This window comes from Coturnix japonica, chromosome 8 (assembly GCF_054131305.1).
Source record: "Coturnix japonica strain WE chromosome 8, WE-NBRP24, whole genome shotgun sequence".
NCBI classification, from domain to species: Eukaryota; Metazoa; Chordata; class Aves; order Galliformes; family Phasianidae; genus Coturnix; species Coturnix japonica.
This window is the reverse complement of record NC_140670.1, coordinates 26495306-26515472: the sequence shown is the minus strand read 5'-3', so window position 1 is coordinate 26515472 and position 20167 is coordinate 26495306. Positions and strand designations below refer to the sequence as shown.

Here is a 20167-nt window from a genome sequence, read left to right as displayed (position 1 = left end):
AACTGAAATATGTATTGATGTAATATTTTGAACAAGTTTGAGCTTAGTGGTGGAAGAGAGAGAGAGAGAAACAAATTTACCTTCTGCGTGAGACTGATCCCTTCTGTCTTAGATACCTTATGATAAGGATCATAAGCTGATGCTTCTATCTCTTTGTAGACTGTGGAGGAATCCTACAGAGCTACTTGTTGTCACATGAATCATGCTCTAAAAAGTTGAATATCAATTGGCTATTTATTTGGTTCACTGCCTCTAATGTTTCTAAAGCGACTCGGTTTTCCAGAGTGAGAAGCACACCTGAATTGGTCTGCAGTGTAGAGAGTGCTTTACTGTTCACAAACTAAGACCTAAGGTAGGGAGGTTTGCAGACTCTATAGAATCAGGTGGCATTTTGAAATCAAGTAGATCACAAAGCACAGTGATTATCTGGCAGATTATGTCTGGCTCCTCTTCAGCACTCTGCAGCTGATGAGATTTCTCTTCTGTTTTTCAGATTTCCAGGTAGAGTACGGGTTTTCATCAATCAACTGACAACGGATTTAAAAGCATCCACTTTCTGTTTGAAGTCTGAATTTCTGCCACAGGGAGGGGTTTCTTAAGACATTAATTTGATTTACCTGCATGTTTAAGCATCACCACCAGTGTAGACTCTTAATCGATAAAAAACAGGCACAGTCTCGGATTCCTCCTTGTACTCCCCAGAACTGGGTTGAGAAGGCTCCGACCAGTTCTGTGACTTTCTTTCTAAAATCCACTGTCTGTTGAAATACAAGTTGCCTGCAATAGTTCTTTCTGAACAGCTGAGGGTGGATTTATCTCCAGCCTATCTAGCACCAGCCCCAGAGACACTTGGAAATTACTTTCTGGAGGCAATTTTCTCCCATACCAGGAATATTTTTGACCTGGAATTTACTCTTCAGACAAGATGACTAATCAATAGCTTTCTACAATGCTAACACCACAGATGAGCTATTAAGACACATGCTTGCAAAAATCGACCCGTTAACCCCAAATCCTGTCTGAGGGATTTCTCCAGAATAGTTTGAGACTGGCTGGCCCCTCAGCACAATCATGTTATGAAATGACAATTTTTAATGACTTGGATGTATTTGTTAATGATATATCAAAACTGTGGAGAATAGAAAGAAAATAAGATCATGGGAGAAGAAAGGAGTTGTTCATGTATTATATTCAAGATGTAATTGAACCTTTGTCAAAACAGCACCTTTTGACAGCAGCCCTGTCCTTGTTCTTGTCCGTAGTCAATATTTTCCATTGTAGAGACAAAAACAAACAAACAAACAAACAAAAACCCAACACAGACAACCAAACAAACAAACAAACAGCACCTTGGCTGATACACTAAATTACATGGAGGGCAGACCAGGGTGCTTGTATGTAATGTTGAGCGGAATCTGAATTTATGCTTCTCTGTATTTGTTCCGGATAAGAGCCTTACTTGATGATTGGGGCTGGGAAGGGCCTGCCAATTCTCTCAGGGTCCCCAGGTCCATCTGGACAGTGGTGGGGAGCTATTGCCAGCCTCAGTAGTGTCAGAAAATGTAGTGGTAGAGAGGGTGGAAGGATGCATCAGGAAAACATGCTTCTGAGAAGCAATGAACAGTAACCATGGCAGTGTCCTGTGCGGTAAGAGTAAGCAGTAGGGCTTGAAGGGAGTCTCAGTGCAAATTCACCTTTGTTTTCACCACTACTTGAGTGCCTTTACCCTCTGTGTGTGTAACCTATGTCTGATGTATACCTGTATCTGATGCAGTCCCTTCCGGATGGTCATGTCCCTGGAATGAGAATGGACAGAGGAGTATCTATGCCTAACATGTTGGAGCCAAAGGCAAGTGCAGATGTTATTCACTTTCCTTCAAGATAATGAAGATTTGACTGTGAAATGCAGATAAAATACAGGAGATGTCTTGGTTCCCTTGTTCTTCTTTACCTCAACTCTATCCCTTCTCCCTTTGTGCCAAACCTTTCCCTTTGTGTTCTGGAATTTGCCTGTTCTAGGTATTAGTACTCAGGCTGAGGGCAGTCAGCGTGCACTTTTTGGGTAGAGCAGGCTTTCTCAGAGAGAAATTGAAGATACTGAAGGGCTCAATAAATAGCTAGTTCTCTGTCAGGCTTTCAGTAGCCAAAATAGCAGGACCACACTTGATTGCAAAGTCTTGGATCTATTAAGTTTGAAAAGTGATGCAGAATATTGTGGTTCACAACACATGGCTGAGGCTCAACACAGATCTCTGGTTTGAAGTGAATGGTGCCTCAAATCTTATATAATGTTGAATTCACAGAATCACAGAAATATGCGATTCTGTGATTCTGTGAATTCAACATTATATAAGATTTGTTGGGAAAAAGAGGTAATATCATCTGAATATGAGTTAAGGTATAAATTAAAATGCTTTTGCTGCTGTGTCTAGAGGTGACTGAGTCAAAAATGAACATGATCTACAGAAAGGCTTCAGCCAGTGCTGTGTTTTAAATCTTGCAACTTTCTCTGTTGCTGGTGAGCCTGCTGAGAAATCATGGTTTTCCCAGAGTTACAAGGACCAGCATTCCTGCAATTAAGAGAGGAGCTCTATTTGCAAACCAGACTATTGCTTGTGCTTCCAAGTGACCTCCAGACAAATTGTAGAAGGCAATAACCTTAGCTTTACAAGCTGAGACCCTAGTGCAATGTACGTGAACAAATGTTTTTATATACTATGTAAGTATAGACCTTGAGAACATCCCTGACTTCTGAGATATTGCTTTTTTATTCCAAATAATTTCTTTTTTCAGTGCGATAGCATTTCTTACAGCCTTCACTGCCATTAATGCATCCTGTTATCTGGAATGTTGTTGCGGGTTACAAATTCTGTCATGTTACTAATGATAAAATTTGTGGGAATGTTCCTGAGATTACAGGTCACCTTCTGTTGATGTTTAAAAAGATACCAAACCCTGAGGTTGTGCTAAGTGACAGTTTTGTTCATGTTAATGATGCAACACAAATTTAAACCTGATCAAGTGGCTACTTGGTGACCTTTAAGGTCCCTTCCAAACCAAGCCATGATTCTGTAAAGTGAAAAAAACCAATTCAGTCTAAGTCTGAAACACCTGGAAAGTAAAAAGTAGTAAACTGTAGAAAGTCCAAATCTTATCAGGTGATTCACCAGAAAGGACAGAATTTGTGCATCCTACCACCCCACATTGAAACGTACCTTACTGTTCACACCTGAATATAAAGTGTACTCATTACCATAGACCTTGACTTAAACTCTGCCTGTTTAAATATTTTGAAGAGTTACATTTTTTCCTCTAATGCTGTATATGGTAGCCATTTCCATTATTGAACATAAACAATGTAATTCAAAGTATAGATTTAATTGTACGATCGTGACAATGTCAGAATCTCCTAAGAATCATAAAGCTCGTATGTAAGCACACATTACTTAAATTATTATAATTACTTACAATAAACTCCATGGTGTGTTCATTGGTGCCTGAATCTTATTTTTTGTATTTCACTGGGGTAATTGTTTCAAATGGAATTAATGTCATTGCTTAGTACTGCCCAAAAGCTGATCTAGTGGAATTTCTTCTGTTGTTAAAATAATTGATAGAGTTTGATTATAGATAAGCTACTTGTCCAGAAGATTTTTGGTGATGTCATTCAGTGGGCAAGTATCTGGCTAAAATGGTTTTGTTTGCCAGGAATGGTTTTAATCCATATGGCTTTCTGAAATCCTCTTTAACCGTCACTGTTTCTGTTGCATTAAGCTGATGAGACCCACTGACGTTAAACATTTTACTTCATATTCAGAATCTATATGAGTAGAAGAAAAATTAAATAATTTATGCATCCAGGAATTAATTGTTGGCCAGTAGCTGATTTGTATAAGTTCTGGATGTTCTTTGAAATATAGAAGGAAATCAAGGGAAGTGTAATGGGAGATGTACGGGACAGATACTCTTCTGAAGCAGATGAAGATGCGTAAGATGAGTATGTCTACAAAAACATCTCTTTAGTCCATGTATGTATGTTCTTTAACTATCCAGAGAGGCAAAGGAAATCCTTTGATGAATTTTGCTAAATGCAGTAGCCCCCACTAATGAATATCTTGCTTTTTCAGGGTTACTGTTCCTTCAGATGGACTGTCAGATGTATATTCATGTACTTTTAAGAGTCCTTTGAATTTGTTTTCTTAGAGCTGTCCACATTTTGTAACCAACAGCCAGACCAATGAATGCCAAATCTGTGTGTCTTAATAAACCCTGAAATGTGTACATTGCTAAAAGAGAAAGTGTATTGAATAGAGAGGACTCTGTCTTAACAAAGCCAGCTAATATATTATGTGCATTATAAAAATCAGTGTACTCAGAACCTCAAAAGCATGAGGCAGTTTGATGTTGATACTAAACAAGTTCTTGCTCTGTCCAGACTGGCCTTTCATGCATCTTTCAAAAAAGAAATACTTTAATTTCCTTTGAAAAGGAAAAAGAATGTTTTCGTGGTTGTGAAAATAAGACATGTTGTGTTCTTTTTGTTTTAAAATGTAAATACCTCTCTTTTTTCCCCCTTTTATACATCGTTAACAGATTTTTCCATATGAAATACTCATGGTGACCAACAGAGGGCGAAATAAAATACTAAAAGATGTAGACAGAACCAGGCTGGAGGTAAGAGAAGCAAGCTCCTAAATGCTTTTTCCTGCTGAAGTTGTTTGTTGTTGCAGACTTGAAAGCTCAAACACTAACGTGTGGGTCCTTGTTATACTAACAAGATTTCTCAGCAGTAAATGGTGAAGAAGGAATCAGATGGGGAGGAAACAGCAGCTTCTCAGCAAGTGATACCAGGCCAGGACTCTTGCATCTCTGAGCAGGAATGGTTCTGAGTCCCTGCTCCTGGGCAGAGCTGTTCACAACCCCCTTATTTTTCAATCCATTATTTTCAAACTTGCAAAATGGTAAAAAGACCAAAATTGGTCAAGAATTTTGCAGTCATAGGACCCATGTTAGAATGGAGCAAAGCTTTGTCTGGGCTTGGATTGTTTCTTAGTGAAGCATCAGTGCCAACTACCTTTGAGAATCTAAAATCTTTTCTCTGATTCACTGGTAAGTTCTATGCATTAGATTGACTCATTATGCAAAAACATGAGGATTTAAATTTCTACTAACAAATAAAAGTTGTCTACCAATCTGATTGGTAGTCTACACAGATTGGTAGACAAGGGAAGCAGCCTTTCTTGGTTGGGGATGTTTAGGTTACTTCTAGTTAATTAATCTTGTGAAGATGCATGAAAGAAGGCACCTGGGTAAGTACCCACTGATTTACATTTTTAGATAGTGATCGTATATCTACCTGTTGAAAATTCAAGATGGTGTTATGTTAACACCAGAAGGAGGGACTTTCTCTGCCCAGTGCATTCTAGAGCAGAGGCCTAAGAGAGGTAATGCGCACAAAGACATGTTTCAGTTGTTGTAGAGAAATGTGCTGGGCATTTGGGCTGGCCAGCAGTCTTTCTTCTCAGAGTTTGCAGTGTAGCACGTTCAGCCTGCAGCCCCTTCAACAAAGCTCTCCTAAAACCCAGAGCCTGCACTTCTGTGTGTGAATAGAGATGACTAGATAAATCCTAGAGGGAGGCATGCAAGAGCTATTTCTTTTCTGTTATCTCTCACTGCATGTTGGGTAACTTCAGACAACTTGTTTTTTCTGTCATGCTCATTCATCAGCTGAAATAGTTCTTTCAGTCCCCTTTGTAACCTTTCAGATGATGTTACAAATGGCCAAATGTTATTGGTGCACTGAGAGTCTAGGTTCATTACAACTTGGATACATGTTTTGGTATTTCATCAAGCTTCTATCACTAGATCTTGAAGTGGCACCTAGAGTGATGTGAAATCCCTTAAGGCACTCCTGTCTTCTATTGCATCTCTTTCAGCTTTGACTGACCATTGCCTTTTCTCCCCCCCCTCTTTTTTTTTTTTTTTTTTTGTCTTTTTTTAAAGCGTCACTTAGCACCTGAAGTTTTCCAAGAGATATTTGGCATGACGATACAGGAGTTTGACAAGTTACCTCTCTGGAGACGCAACGACATGAAGAAAAAAGCAAAACTCTTTTAATCTCCCTTTAAACAAACAACTAAAAATGACGCGTAGGATGTTGTATCATGCAATTCAAGCTATGTGGAAGCAGCCACTTACTCACCAAACAGGGAAAATCGCATAGTGGCACCTCTACACACAGCAATTGAACAAGATGAACCTTTGCCCTCCTGGAACAAAGGGAGAAAATCTCTGGTCTCAGAAACAACAATGATAATTTTCAGAGGTGTCGGCCTTTTACATGATAATATACAAGATAGGAAACTTTTCTTCTCCCTCAATGATATTCCCTTTACTTCTCTCCATGACATGATGGAACTTTATTGCTAGAGCCAGGAAGTGCCCTTAGGATGCCTTGTAGACTAAAGTAGTTGTAACCACTCCAAGAACTGGAAAAGAAATATATATATATATAATATATATATATGTATGTGTGTCTGTGTGTGCGCACATGTATTTATATCTACTCATCTGTGTATGTATGTGTATATATGTGTATATATGGGGAGAAAGATAGATATTCCATAGTGAAGGAGAAGCCCTTTGTAACACATCCATGTGGTCACATCTTTCACACAACTGTTTCTTCACTAGCAGTCTTTTGAAACTGCATCTTTGTGTGATTCTATCTGCAGAGGTGGGCACTTTGCTCACCCATGTGCATACCAATTGAATTCTCAGAAGGCGGACTCCCTGTACATATTTGCTAGGATATAGGAAGTGAATTGCTGTGTCTGTTGTCGGTCTTCCCTCTTCCACACTTTCTGCTTGAATTAATAAGGCTGGAGCTTAACCAGTCAAATAATGTTAGGTCACCTAAGTAATGGGAATGATGGAGAAGAGTCAGTTTTCTTGTAATTTGGTCCAGGAGATGGGTGGGTGAAGGTGGGGATGACAGAGTGAGAAAATGCTTTTTTAAGTGTGCCCTGGTTCACACCCAGAGATTTTGGACAGACTCCTTACTAATAATTAATTACTAGTACAGCTCCTTAGACTGCAATGGATTTTACGTCAGCAGGGAAGATGGTTCTCTGCAAGCCAACATACATTTTCATCCCTCTTTAGGAGGAATGTTTATGAATTAAAAGGTACCATCAAGGTGCCATGCTCTGCCAATAGAGGCATTTTGATTGAACTGCAGCTGCTGTTGTCCGTATGGCACAGTGCATGGGGCCAAGCACTCTCTTTTTAGTTAAAGTAGTTTTTCACTTCTGCTTGGAAAAGAAGGTGAAGTATCTTTTTTTTTCCTCTCTTGAAGCTTCGAAGCTCCAGCCTTGGTTAATTTTATTTCCCTTTGTGCCTGACATGGTTTATGAAGACAGAGAAATCATGCAAGCTGGTTTCTAAGCTGCACTGAACTCCTTATTGCTTTCAGTCTTCTTCCACTATGTTGCAGCTTGAAAAATTACTGCCTATATATATTTTAACTGCTTCTGGGCAGGTCCTATACAGAGAAGGACACAAGCACCAAAGTAACTGAATGCATTGTGGCTGCAGCATCAGCTTTTTCTCTTCCTTGATGCTTAACTGCCAATGCAAACTGCACTAATGACCATCTCCTAGTATTGGAGAAAGTCATTTAGGTTCTGTGTCTGTCAAAGAATATCAGGGTTTCATCCTTAATGCAGAAACTTTTGGCACTGGAGACATCAGAACCTTTGCATTTTCTGTTAGATTAGACATTAGACTTAAAATCTGGAAGTCAGGAAGAGGAAACAATCCCATGTAGTTGTGAGGTTCACTATCACCATGTTGAGTTCTATATGTCACCAAATGGCATTTCACCATGAAATGTGCAGGACAGCCCATATCCTGCCCACCTTTGCTGGTTTAGGAAGTCCTGTTAGAGCAGATCACTGTGGTTCATGTGCTCCATGCTCTGGAGCTAAGTGAATGGTGAGTCCAAGGGGCGTGCTTGAGAATGTTCTCACATGCAGACCTGGCAGCATTGTCCACACAGGCCCTCACTGAACACTCTACCACATGGTTGGGTGTGATTTAGCTCTCTGGTCTTCACTTAGATTACATCAAGGATCAGTTCAACATGCTTTGCTTCATTTTTCAGAACAAGCATCTGAAATGGCTTTAGAGAAACACTGAGAAGCAGATGGGAGCTGGGGGCACTGGCAGCTGGAGATGCATTTTTGAGTGAATGCTGAAACCACATCCATGCAATGGAAGGACAGCAGCATTTTGCAGTCATAAGCTTTGTGAGCACTAATCTCTGAAATTCAGTGTACGTTACCTGCAATTTGTGGTTTTATGTTGGGAAGAACACTTGGATTTGATCATTTTAAAGTATTAAAATCCTCCAGATTTTACTAATCCATATCCTATAGGTGATGCTGCACTGCTGCCACCCAAACACAGTGAGCTTTGTAGGTATCATAAGTCACCTTGACAAACAGACATTTCTGATACGAAGTCTGTTGTCACAGATGTGAGCTGCCGGCCTCCAGCTTCAGGTTGTTGAACTGTGTATGTGAATATCCTACCCAGTCATTTCAGAGATGACTAAGCCAGGTTGTCTTTTCTCTCTCTCCTCAAAAAAATAAAAATAAAAAAATTTAAAAAAATCAAACAACAAAGGAGAAAAAAAGGCCTCCAGCTTTTGAAAAATGATAAGATAATTTGTGTCTGCCTCATCAGCTGAGAATTTAAAGTTGTAATTGCAGCGTGGGTAGGAATGAAGAGAAGCCAGCTTAGATGCTGCAGATACAATTAATCTCCTAACTGGATTTTTGGGCTGGTTCTGCTTCACGTCTTGCTGGTGTGGAGTGTAGTCAGTTCACAGAGGGTGATACTGCTTTATTTCTGATTGAGACCACGAGGGTTTTTTTAGTATCATGCCTTTGCTTAATTCCTCTTAACCATCCCAGCCACCTATAGGCAGACGAACCCTGAGAGATCTCACACCCTGAATATGCTGCAGCCAGCCAGTGTGTGTTTCTGTAGTGGGCTCTTAGCAGTTGTCACTGCAGCACTTTCTCAATTTTAATCTGCTCTTCCCACCTAATAAAAAGGGAAATATAACCCCAGGGAGAATCGTCTTTGTAATCAGTGAATCATTTTCCTAGTATCAATCCAGTGGAGTATTGTTTGTTGGGCAGCTCTGCACTGTTGGACAATTCTTTGTAATTCCCCTCTCAATATTCCCCCGTGGCTGATAAATTTGAATACTGTAATCTAACTTAGAGCTTTGTAACTAGACTTTAAATTATTCAGTACATATTTAAGTGTGTAAGAATATGCCTTAAGTACACACTTAAGTACTTCTGTCTCCTGCAAAGCATCTGAGCTTCTGATGAAGTCCTACCAAACAGTGCTGTCAACAGTGTCTCTGCTGAGAAGACTGAAAACTGATTGTAACTTGGTTTTTTTTTTCCCCTTCTGCTTTAAGGATGATAAGCAAAGACCTGTAAAAATAGGTGTGCAGGATGGAATTAGAAAATAACCCTGCATGTGTGCAAAACTGAATTATATACAGATGCAGCTGAGATGCTTTGTGAGAAGTTAACCTGCAATTTCCAACTAGTTGTGTTGAATAGACAGCCATAATCCTGTGATGAAGGTTGTTGCTTATCGATGCCTGGTTCTGTGATCAACGGGGTGTGCAGGAGGCAAGGTCACTTTCCCACTTGAGAAAGCAGATTTGGAAATTACTAAACTGCCCACTATTTCTCAGTGAAATTACATGATATGTTGTGGCCTCTGTTTAGGAAGCTGAATGTTAGCATCTCATCTCTGTGTCCCATCCCAAGCTTGCTAAACTTTCTATACAACTGGAAGAAGCTCACTCACAGAACTTCATGATTTTGTTCTACGTTACCATTTCACGCTGGTGTCATTTAGGAGACATTTTAGTGGCATAACTCTCAGAAACATATTCTTGTTTTCGGTTTGGTTAGTAGCCTTTCATTAAACGTAGTTTGTGATGCATCGTGCACATAACTGCAGTGTGCTGTGGAAGGTTAGACTAGGAAAGCAGGAAGTATCCTAATAGCTGCATGTGGAGGCAAGAGAGCTCTGTGGCTCCAGTAATGCTTTTAGTCCTGACAAGACAAATGTCATCTCGCCTTACCAATTTGTTTGGTCCCAAGTCTGTCTGGGCCTGGCACTGAAGTGCCCAGAACTCTTCCCTCACTTAGTCTGAAACTAGACATGTTCTGAATTGAAATCCCTTTCTGTAAGCCCTTTCTGCCCCTAGAGCATCTCTTCCATGTCAGGTAATATCAGCGGGTGGAGAAGTATTAAGTTATGGAGGAAGATGGGTGGAATAACCATAGAATCATAGAATATCCCAAGCTGGAAGGGATCCACAAGGATCAGCAGCAGGTCAAGGGTGGTGGTCCTGCCCCTGCACTGGTGAGAGCTCACCTGGAATATTGTGTCCAGATGTGAAGTCCTCAGTATGGGAGAGACACAAACCTGTTGGAGCACATCCAGAAGAGGGCCATAAAGTGATCCAAGGGATGAAACACCTCCTCTGCAAAGACAGGCTGAGAGAGCTGGAACTGTCTCTGTGGAGACCTGAGAGCAGCCTTTCAGTGTCTAAAGGGGGTCTGTAAGAAAGACAGACTCTTTAGCAGGGTCTGTTGTGGTAGGACAAGGGGAAATGGTTTCAAACTAAAAGAGGAGAGATTTAGATTGGATATAAGGAACAAGTTTTTTACAGTGGTGAAGCACTGGCACAGGTTTCCCAAGGAGGTGGTAGATCATCATCCCTGGAGACATTTGAGGTGAGGCTGGACCAGATGCTGAGCACCTGGTGGAGCTGTAGGTGTCCCTGCTCATTGCAGAGAAGTTGGACCAGATGACCCTTAAAGGTCCCTTCCAACTCAAATGATCTATGATTCAATAATCATTTAGTCCAAGCTTGATTTCTACAGAGTTTGCTGGAGTTGTGTTTAGCAGACTTAGAAGGCATACATGTCAGTTTGTATTGTCTGTTTCAGACTGTGGAGAAGTCAAGCTTGGAGCATCTGTGGATTATGAGCATCTTTGCTCGAGTCGATGATAATAATGGTGCATAAAACATGCAGGAAGCAAGAAAATCTACTGATCTGTGCTGAAATGCCAGTCGTTCCCCAGCAGACTCTTAGGGCTTGGTCCCACAGTCCTATTTCACATTTGTTTAGGCCCAGGTCATGGTCCAGTTCTTTACCAACACATCTGCTGGAGCCCAGCATAGTCTTCAGTGTAGACATGGAAGGAGTGATCTTGCCAACACATGGAATGATTTTACACCACTGCTATGGAATGAAGAGCCTTTCTCTTAGAGTAGAAACACTCTTATCACTGTGGGTCTCAGGATTGTTCTTGCTGGTGAGTTTTTTTTCCAACTTCTCCCACACAACTATTTTGTGGTTGATAAAGTAGAAAACAAAAAATCTGTTACAATGTAAGGATGCTGAGATTTTAGCCAGACAACTCTGCTGGCAGGAGCTACGTGATGCTGGCAGTTGGCATAGAGGGAATAAGTGTTATTAATTTTAATGCGAGCATCAGTGCAGGAAGTGGGAATCTAATTGGCCATTAATGTTGTTTGCCTGTATGCAAAATAAATTATTTGTTGCCCAAAGGGCTTCTAACAGGGAAATAGATTTCTGCTAATGATTTCCTCAAAAGTGCTTGTCCACGTGAAGAGGTGCTCCTTCCACATGCACCATGATCTTTCTTTTGAGGTAAAAAGAAATGACTGAAGGCAAGCAGTAACCTGGTATGCTAGAAATCACCGTAGTTAATATGAGTGCTTCTCCCAGGACTTGTAAGGCTGAGGCCCACAGGACCTCACTCCTAGGCATTAGAAAATGAAGTGTAGAAAGACATGAAGAAGCAGAAGCAAATCCCAGCGGTGCCTTACCGGGCTGTGCCTGGCTCCCTTGGGTGCTCTGACTGGTCCCCCAGTGCAAACCCACTGTAGTCAGTGGATTCTCTCACTGACATCTGCACACCTGGGAGCAGGCAGGCTCTTTTCATCTGTCAAGACCAGAAAAGTCTCAGAGTATCACCATTGGGTCTGTCTTGTCCAGGCAGTGCGACTCGGTCATTGCTGACAACTCTTCCTGTAAGAGGGCCTTACAGCTGGGACTTTTTTCTTTCTTTCTTTCTTTTTTTTTTTTAAGCTTTGGAAACTGAAACTAATGTTTTCCAAAGGTATATTTTATTTTTAGAAGGTAGGTTCTGGTGATAGGATTTTTTGTTTTATTTTTTTTCTTTTTCTCCTCCCTCTGCATGTTACAAACCAGCGTTCCAGGGAGGTATCCCTGTGTTTCCCACTCATCTGTGAGACAGCTCTCTCTGGGTCTCTCTGTAAAAATGAGTCGATGTCTTGTAAGTCTGCTTGTATGCATAACGAACAGTTGAGCTGGGTTGCTGTTCTGTACAATTAGTGTTTCAACTGTCTCACTGCAAACAGCACATACTGCACTCCTGTGCCACTGTAATCTGCATCACTGTTGTACTCAAGTCAATGAATAAAGTTTGAAGCTTTATTCTTAATTGCTGAGTTCATGTAGTCTCATTTATTTGTGTTTTGTTTTTTTTCTTTCATCTTACAGAGCTGTATCACAGTCTCCTTACAAATCAGGTTGTGCTCTCAGGAAGGATGCAGGTGAGACATAAATGTCCAGACTAAAGCAGGTGAACAGAATTGCATGGCTTCAGAGAACAGCTGACCAAACATTCTAGAATGGACAGAAGCTTCTGGTAACTTTATTACTAAAGTTATCTATTCTGCAAACCACATAGGAGTATTAATGCTGTGTGGTTAGTTGGTGGTTTAGAAGGACCAGAGCTAACAGCCAGCTCAGGTAGGTGATACTGTTATATTGTCTTCACAGCATTAATAGCTTCCTTTCTCTACCCTTGTGAACTCAGCTAGAAATTTAGTCCCTGATATGATGTTTCTGTGTCTTAGCATTTTAAATTAGGTGTTTGCATAACTACTGTTTGCATCTGCCCAGCCTTGTGCTGGGTGTAGAAGGCAGGGCAAGGTGCCGTTACAAGAAATGGGGCCATAAAACATCTCTGGCTGATCTGAACAGACGTGCCTCCAGTAGACCCTGGCAGCAGCAGCAGGGTTGGGCACACCCATGGCCTAAGAAGAAAGAAATGTTAAAGGACTTCTCTCATTAGCACACACAGATATGTTCTGGAAAAGCAGCCCTGCTTACACAGCTCTGGTAGGTGACCTGTACATCTCCACTGAATTAGCATGAGCCTCCTGCAGTTATGGGACCTGGAGCAACCAAGGACTGGCCTTAGGACTTGTTTATTGAAGGGGATGGGGTGTGTGGTGATGTTACTATTTGAAGTGAAGCCATTGGGAGTCAATCCTAAAAAAACCTAGAATGGGAAAGAATCGTGCTCCAGGCCATTGATCATCTGAGTGCAGCTGTCAGTTCAGGAGCAGGAGTGGGTCCACACACATTACAAAATCACTGGGTGGTTTAGATTGGAAGGGACCTTAAAGAACATCCATACCATGGAGAGGAACACCTCACACCAGACCAGGCTGCCCTGGGCACCAGCCAGCCTGACCTTGAGTAGTTCCAGGGATGGGACATCCACAGCTTCTCTGGGCAACCTGTCCTTGTAGGATCTGTCCACTCTCAACCACAGAGAAGAAAAAAAGGACAACAAAAAGACTCCTTTTCAAATTCACTCATGAAAAACCCACTTCCCAGCTCTCGGCTCCTTCCTTGTAGGAGCAGTTACCATCTGGATCCAGCCCTAAGACATCTCTGGCCAGCCAGGCCATGGAGGTCCCCACCCCAGCAGCCCCCAGCTTAAGTCCTAGGTTTCTCTTTTCCTTTCTTTCTCTTTTTTACTTTGCTAGACTGTTTTTCCCTGCTCCCCTCCTCCCCTCAAATAATGTGAGGTTTATGACCCCTGAGTAATGGCTGAGGAATGCACTGCATCCTACAGCATCCCAAGGCATCTGGCAATGGGAATCTTCACAGCATGTCAAAAATACACAGATAATACCACTGTAAATAGCTCAGATCAAAACAAGTCAAATGTCAGTGCTAATTTGCTGTCAAGAATATAGTCCAAGACCACTTCCTCACGCACAAAGAGAAACCCAGTTCCTGAATGTGGCTTGCTCTGCTGTCACAGAAGCTCTCCCCCCAACTCAGAATGAACAAGAGCAGTTGGGTTTTTTCCCTCACTGTTTTTTTTTTTTTTTTCCCTGTAGTTTTTGTGCTGTCTGCCACTGAGTCTTGAGGCTGGGAAATGAAACTTCAATCTCGCCTGCCATTTTTCTATTGTAAGAAAGGACTCTTGGGAAAGTTATTTACTGTTTTCTATGGCTCAGTCAGAGGGCGAGAGAGGAAAGTTGTTCCAATTACAAAGCATTTTTTCACATAGGCTCACTTTTATTTTCTAAGGATTTGGAGATTAAAGAGCCAGCAGCACTGGAACAGGAAGCTCACTGTACATCCAAAGGTCAGGTAGGTCTCAGACAGCCACAGTTTCCAGTTCTCTTTTATATACACACTGCAGATTGAAATGTACGTCCCAGGCTGGATGTAGCCATGGTAGTGACGGGGGCCCACAAGCTGGGGGGGAAGGGAGTGAGGCTGTGCAGGGCAGCCCCTCCTTGGGCTGCAGTTTCACAAGATGAAGACTGGGCTGCTCAGCCTGCCCAAGGTGTTCCCACGCCCTCGCAGCTCCTTCCTGCCATCAGATATGTCAGCAGGACTGTTTGTGGGTCGCTTTCCATGACATGCAGGAACTGATCCTGCTTAGAAAAACATTTGTTTTTTATTTTGTTCCATGCTTTTGTTTTTCTTTTACGGAGTTGGATCCCTGCTTTGATAAACGCAGTCTCCTCACAGAACAGTTGTGCTGGCACAATAAAATGGGGTCAGGCATAAGTGGGTAGTGATGTATGAGAGTGTTAGAGCACAGTACTTCAAACACGGGGGTAAATGTGTGTGCTGTATCTTGAAACTGGTATCAGAGAGCAGGTGAGGGCCCTCCCCTAGCTCTGCAGCCCATCAGCACATTCACACTTTCTTTTACTAAGCAGTCATTAAGAAAGCTACCATCGTTTCCAAGATCCATGAGGTTCACACTACCAGACTGGTTGTATTTGCAAAGCCAGGAGCATTTCAGCTGCTGGTCCAGGCTGAAAAGGGAAACAAAGAAACAGACTAGAAGCAACACTGTCTTGAATCCTCTGGAGAAGATGGCTATATTGTATAAATCTGGCACTGCTTGGAGAGCCATGGTCCTAATGCATTATCCTATGTCCTGACTGCTGCTGGAGACCAAGACCACATTCAAGTCTGCAAGGCAGGTTAACCCCAGCCAAGGCTTTTGACTGAATGGTGCATCAGCAAGTGTGGCCAGAAGCTGTTGCTTACCTCTTCCACTTACCTTGTTAGACTCCAGTCCATGTGGGGACAGTGGAAGTGGGGTCTGTGGGACAGCAGGCTGAGGCTCACATTGGATATGCTGATGTAGAAAGCTCTGAATGCTGTGCATTGTCCTTGCATTATTGTTTCTGTAAGGGGCTTTGCTGAAGTAGTCTCCATCCTGTCACGTTGGGTTGTGACAACCTTAAGAAGAGCATAGGGGTGGATGGAGAAAGATTTGAGCTCTGAGCCCCATACAGTCTGTGCTGACCACATCAGGGCAGAAGATGAGATAGGGCCTCTGCTGGGCACGCTTGCCTTGATGGGTGTTACATTGTCTTTGCTAAAACTGAACCGTGTTGCTGAGACTGATGCTCTTCTGTGACAAGGTGGTCTCTGCAGTGTAGAGCTTTTCTTTCTGAAATTCCTGCTTTCCATGATTGTAATATTGAGGGTCTGAATGCAAATTAACATTGCATTCTGGGGCAACACAGTGAGAAAACACCAAAAGGCAAATCAGATCTGGCAGAAGCTGACTGACTTGTAGGCTGTCTGTTGAAGGTCAGCTTATCATGCTTGGGAGTAGATCCATTACTCATTATCCCATTATTTGGGACATCCCAGCCCCCATGGTACCAGGTTACAGGGAGGAGCATTGGTTGTAGAACCAGTTTGCTGGATGAGCCCAGTCAAGCTTCCAGAAGTGATGCCCTACCTTGGCTGGCTGTTCTGGATGTAGGATACATACTGTAGAAAAAACAAAATGCAGCTGACTCCATTTAAGGAATTCATTGACACTGATGCTTTGAGGTCTTTATGTGAACCGAAGGGATTGCTGTGGAACAGGAGACAAGCTAATAATCAAAACAGGTTTTACAATGAATGAACTGCTGCTTAGAAATGCCTTGATGCCATGCTGATGTTAAATGACTGCCAGGAGCAAACGCTGCAGTATCTCAGTTAGCTCTTACCCTAATTACCATTTACAGAGAAGTCCCAGCTAGATAAATGGGGATTGCAGTATAAAAGACTTTTAAGTAAGACTTATTGATGTGACTACATGAATAATTCTCCTAGCAATGATGTATTTGAGAGTACAGATACTGGGGGAGGAGAGAAGCCAGATATTCAGAATCATCTAAAAGCATGTGTTTTATTTTTATGTTGTAGCTTTTGCTGTTTTTCCTACATCACCACAACCCTGGGGGGATGGGAGGAATAGATTTAATCCTCTTGCTGGCCAGGTTTTTGAAAGAAATAAATTAAGTAATTGTCAACTTCATTGGAGCCAACAAATGCCACCTCATGAAGATGATCTACAGTTGTGTTCAGGCAATCCTGGGTGCACCACTGCAACATTCTGACTTTGCTACCAGCACTTGGCATTCAGGTTTGGTATTTTCATGGCTGAGTAATTGTTCTGCTTCCTGAAAAGTGTATTTGCACTCCTTCTTTCACACCCCCCCCCCCCCCCCCCCCCCCCCCAATGTGCCATGGCAGCACAGGACCCAGGAGAGCTTTCCTGTGCTCTGAGAGTTCCAGTGACAATGGTACAGCTGAGATAGCTGCCGCATGATGAACACAAAACCTTGCTCAGGTTATCTCACTGAGAGACTGAAGTAAACCATAACATACCAAAGGCACTTGAAGCATGAATGTTTAATAAGGTTTCTGGAGGTCTTCTTGGAGATGGGAAGCCATTACTGCTCATCACCACTCCTTAGTGCTGGAAGTGCTGCGTGCAGATGTGTGCAGGTATTTCAAGCAACCTTCCTTGCTGGTTGAGCTATGGTAGGTCATTTTGCACAAAGCAGTGCAGTAACAACCATAGTAGGATGGGTGGCCAGTGAGAAATGTGGTGACAAATGTGCTGCTAAGAAGCAGTGAGAAAAAATCTCTTGCTGTACTTTGTGTACTGAGAATCACCCATTAGCAGAAACCTCATCCTGTAGCAGAACTTACACATCTCTTCACTGTGTCATCTTCTACCACACACTGCTGTGACCCAGAAGTTATATCTTGTATATGGGGCTACGTGCACCATCGCCTTGTTCAGCCTGTGGCCACCCCTGTGGCTTGTTGATCCACTCTCAGTATCATCCCCCACTCCTCCAAAAAATCCATTTCTGGGCACCTGGCCTGCAGTGTGAAACAGCCTTTGTGCGATATTTTGTCAGCTACAAATAATTGAAAAAGGCCTACATAAAGTCCTAATTGTGCCACAGAACAGGCTCTTCAGTCATCCATCTTCCTATTAAACTTGCGAATTTCAGCTCCTCAGCCCTGTCGGAGTTATTTTCCCCTTCCCCTCCTTCTTCTTTTAAGCTTCTATTTATATTCTCTCAGTTGTCTCTGCCAGAAGATCTCATGTGGATACATTAGGCCTTTTCAAAAGGAAAGTTGGATTACAGCGATTTTTCTCCCCGTAGGACACAACAGCTTCATCCTTCATAACAGAGCAATACACTATAACTTCATTATGGATGGCATGAAGCTGGCCTATTTAAACAGAATGCTTAATGATAGTCGGGAAGGCAGAAGAAATTCAGTTCCACTGGTCTACGTGGGAAAAGGGAAGCTGCGCTTTTGGTATTTACTGAGGCTGACTTCTTGACTCTTAATTAAAGACTCTTTTCACAGGGAAAAAAAAAATAAATCAATGTAAGATTCAACTGACACAGGTGAGATCTGCTGCCTGCTGGTTGTTTCTGCTTTGTCAGGTAGTGCAACAGATGCAAAGTAATGTGAACAGCTGACCTGATGTCTGGGTACTGTGCTCCTCCATAGTGCCTGATCACCCCTGGCACAACATGCGGCGTGTTGGTGCTCTCCTGCAGGGACTACAGGCTCCAGGCTTCTTCCTTCTCCACTTCAGCAGCACTGACCTCCAAAGTGTGCCCTGCTTGTTGATTTTGGCTGGGTAGAAGTGCCTTAGGCTAAGGAGACGGACAGAAGAAAACCTCATTTGGGGAAAATGCCAGAATAAACAGCCTTCTGTGAGCCTACAGTTGACATTAGACCACAAATTGTGGTGATGATTGGGGAGGCTTAAAAAAAATCCCAGCAAAAATGTAGCAAGATGTAGAAATTAGTGTTTTCCCATATTTTTGAGAAAACCAAGTAAGTTTTGGTGGTGCCAAACAACGCTAAAAGCTCAGCCCTGTCAAGGTGAGAACTTCCCTGATGACTTGAGAGTCCACACATTATTTGTGTACTTGGCAGAGACTGCTCTACGTTGGTTTACCAGTAAAATCCATATGTGTGGTTGAGGTTTCTACTATTTGAAAGCCATGATATTTCATCCCCTCAAAAACTAAAATAGTGGCTAATTATGTATCAGGAATCTGTATCAGAAACTTTTAGGAAGCTTATAGACATGTCCCATGGTGACTGTGAGCTTTATGTGCTGAAATGCAATGTATTGATCCCCAGCAAGACCAGCTGGTGGGAGCATCCCCATATGGAGATTGGAGGGGAAAACTGAATGTTTTTTTACTTCTTTTCTTAGTACTGAACACTGAAAAAGGAAAGCTGAGGGCTTCCCTGGAGGCAAACAAGGGTCTGCAGTGGAAAATAAGTATAAGGAAGGAATGGCTTTGGGATGAATAAATGCCCAGGCTGTTGAGCACACTGTCCACTCAGCGTGTCTTGCACTTTGGCTAGAAGTAGGTACTGTGTCTGTCAAGGGAGAGAAAGTCATCCGTGCTCTCTGTGATTTGTTCTGGAAGCAGTTTGGACTCAACAACTGCAAAGGAAATGTCAGAGAGTAGGAAGCCAAGAGAAGCTCATCAAAAAGACATCTGGTCCTGCTGTCCTTAATGGGAAATCCCTCCTCTCTCCAGCCACTCTTCCCAGCCACGCTCTTTTGAAACAGTTAATGTTTGAGAGAATCCAAAACATTGCTGGAATGTATCAGCCACAAAGCTTTTGTATATCCGAGCAGCTGAACAACTCTGGTTTTATTTGTGTTAGGGCTGATTTTCTTGCTTTTCTCTGAGGTGAACATCAGAAACGGATGGAGAGAAGACGGTGGAGTGACAGCAGTGTAAGGCTGGTTTAAGAGGATTTGACCATCTCTTTTATGGCCAGAATCATGAGGCACTTCACAGGGAAGCAAGAGGATCTCAAAAGGGTCACCCATGGACAGGATAGTTGCAAGCCTTCTGAAATGAGAGGTTCATGTCCTGTTCTCCAGCAGCGTACTCCTATTCCACCAAATGGGTTTGCTTGCATCCACCACGCTATCCCAGCAAGGACTCCTCTGCCTCTCTACTTCTTCTGGCCTTTTCCTCACTGGCTGAGCCCCTCCAGGCTCCCAGTGCTTCCCTGGAAGCAAGAGCAGCTCTGACCTGCTGAAAGCACCTGTAAATGTTACCTCTGGGGAAAGAAGCTCCTGAGTGTGTAAGCGGGGTTCTTAGCACAGCTCTGCATTAAAGTCACCTGGCAATGGCATTTACTGCTGCTGGTCTCACACAGGATGTAGGGCCTTTGATTGTATCTATCAGGACAATGTGCTGTGCAGGTCTGCATTTGGGAGAAAACAAAAACATTTACTGTCACCTATGAATAAAGTAGAGGATTGGGGTTGTGCTTCTGCACCAAGTGTTTAGCAAATCTTAGAGTTTGCTTAGGCTTCTGTACATGGACTCGATTCCTTCTCTGTTCCACAGCCAGCTGAAATGTGAAAATGAGAGTCTACAGAG

The 20167-nt window shown here is 42.5% G+C and overlaps 1 protein-coding gene and 1 long non-coding RNA gene across 22 annotated transcripts in view; both read left to right on the top strand.

Annotated features, from left to right (window-relative positions):
- The window catches only part of ABLIM1 (actin binding LIM protein 1), a 166041-nt gene extending 153448 nt beyond the window's left edge, over positions 1–12593 (top strand). For 18 of the 21 annotated variants that reach the window (XM_085554787.1, XM_085554784.1, XM_085554780.1 and 15 more), the window contains one exon: positions 494–1302. In XM_085554787.1, the coding sequence (XP_085410913.1) occupies positions 494–531 (38 nt within the window). In that variant the 3' untranslated portion in view covers positions 532–1302. Of the gene's footprint in view, positions 1–493; positions 3491–4593; positions 4675–6003 lie in introns of those variants that run through there. The other 3 variants (XM_085554788.1, XM_085554777.1, XM_085554789.1) reach the window with 2 other exon arrangements.
- A 1649-nt stretch (positions 12594–14242) lies between these two features.
- Positions 14243–16746, top strand: LOC146760001 (uncharacterized). The gene is made up of 3 exons (XR_014948776.1): positions 14243–14371; positions 14493–14555; positions 16635–16746. It is a non-coding gene; the product is annotated as an uncharacterized LOC146760001 (long non-coding RNA).
- Positions 16747–20167: the final 3421 nt, after the last annotated feature.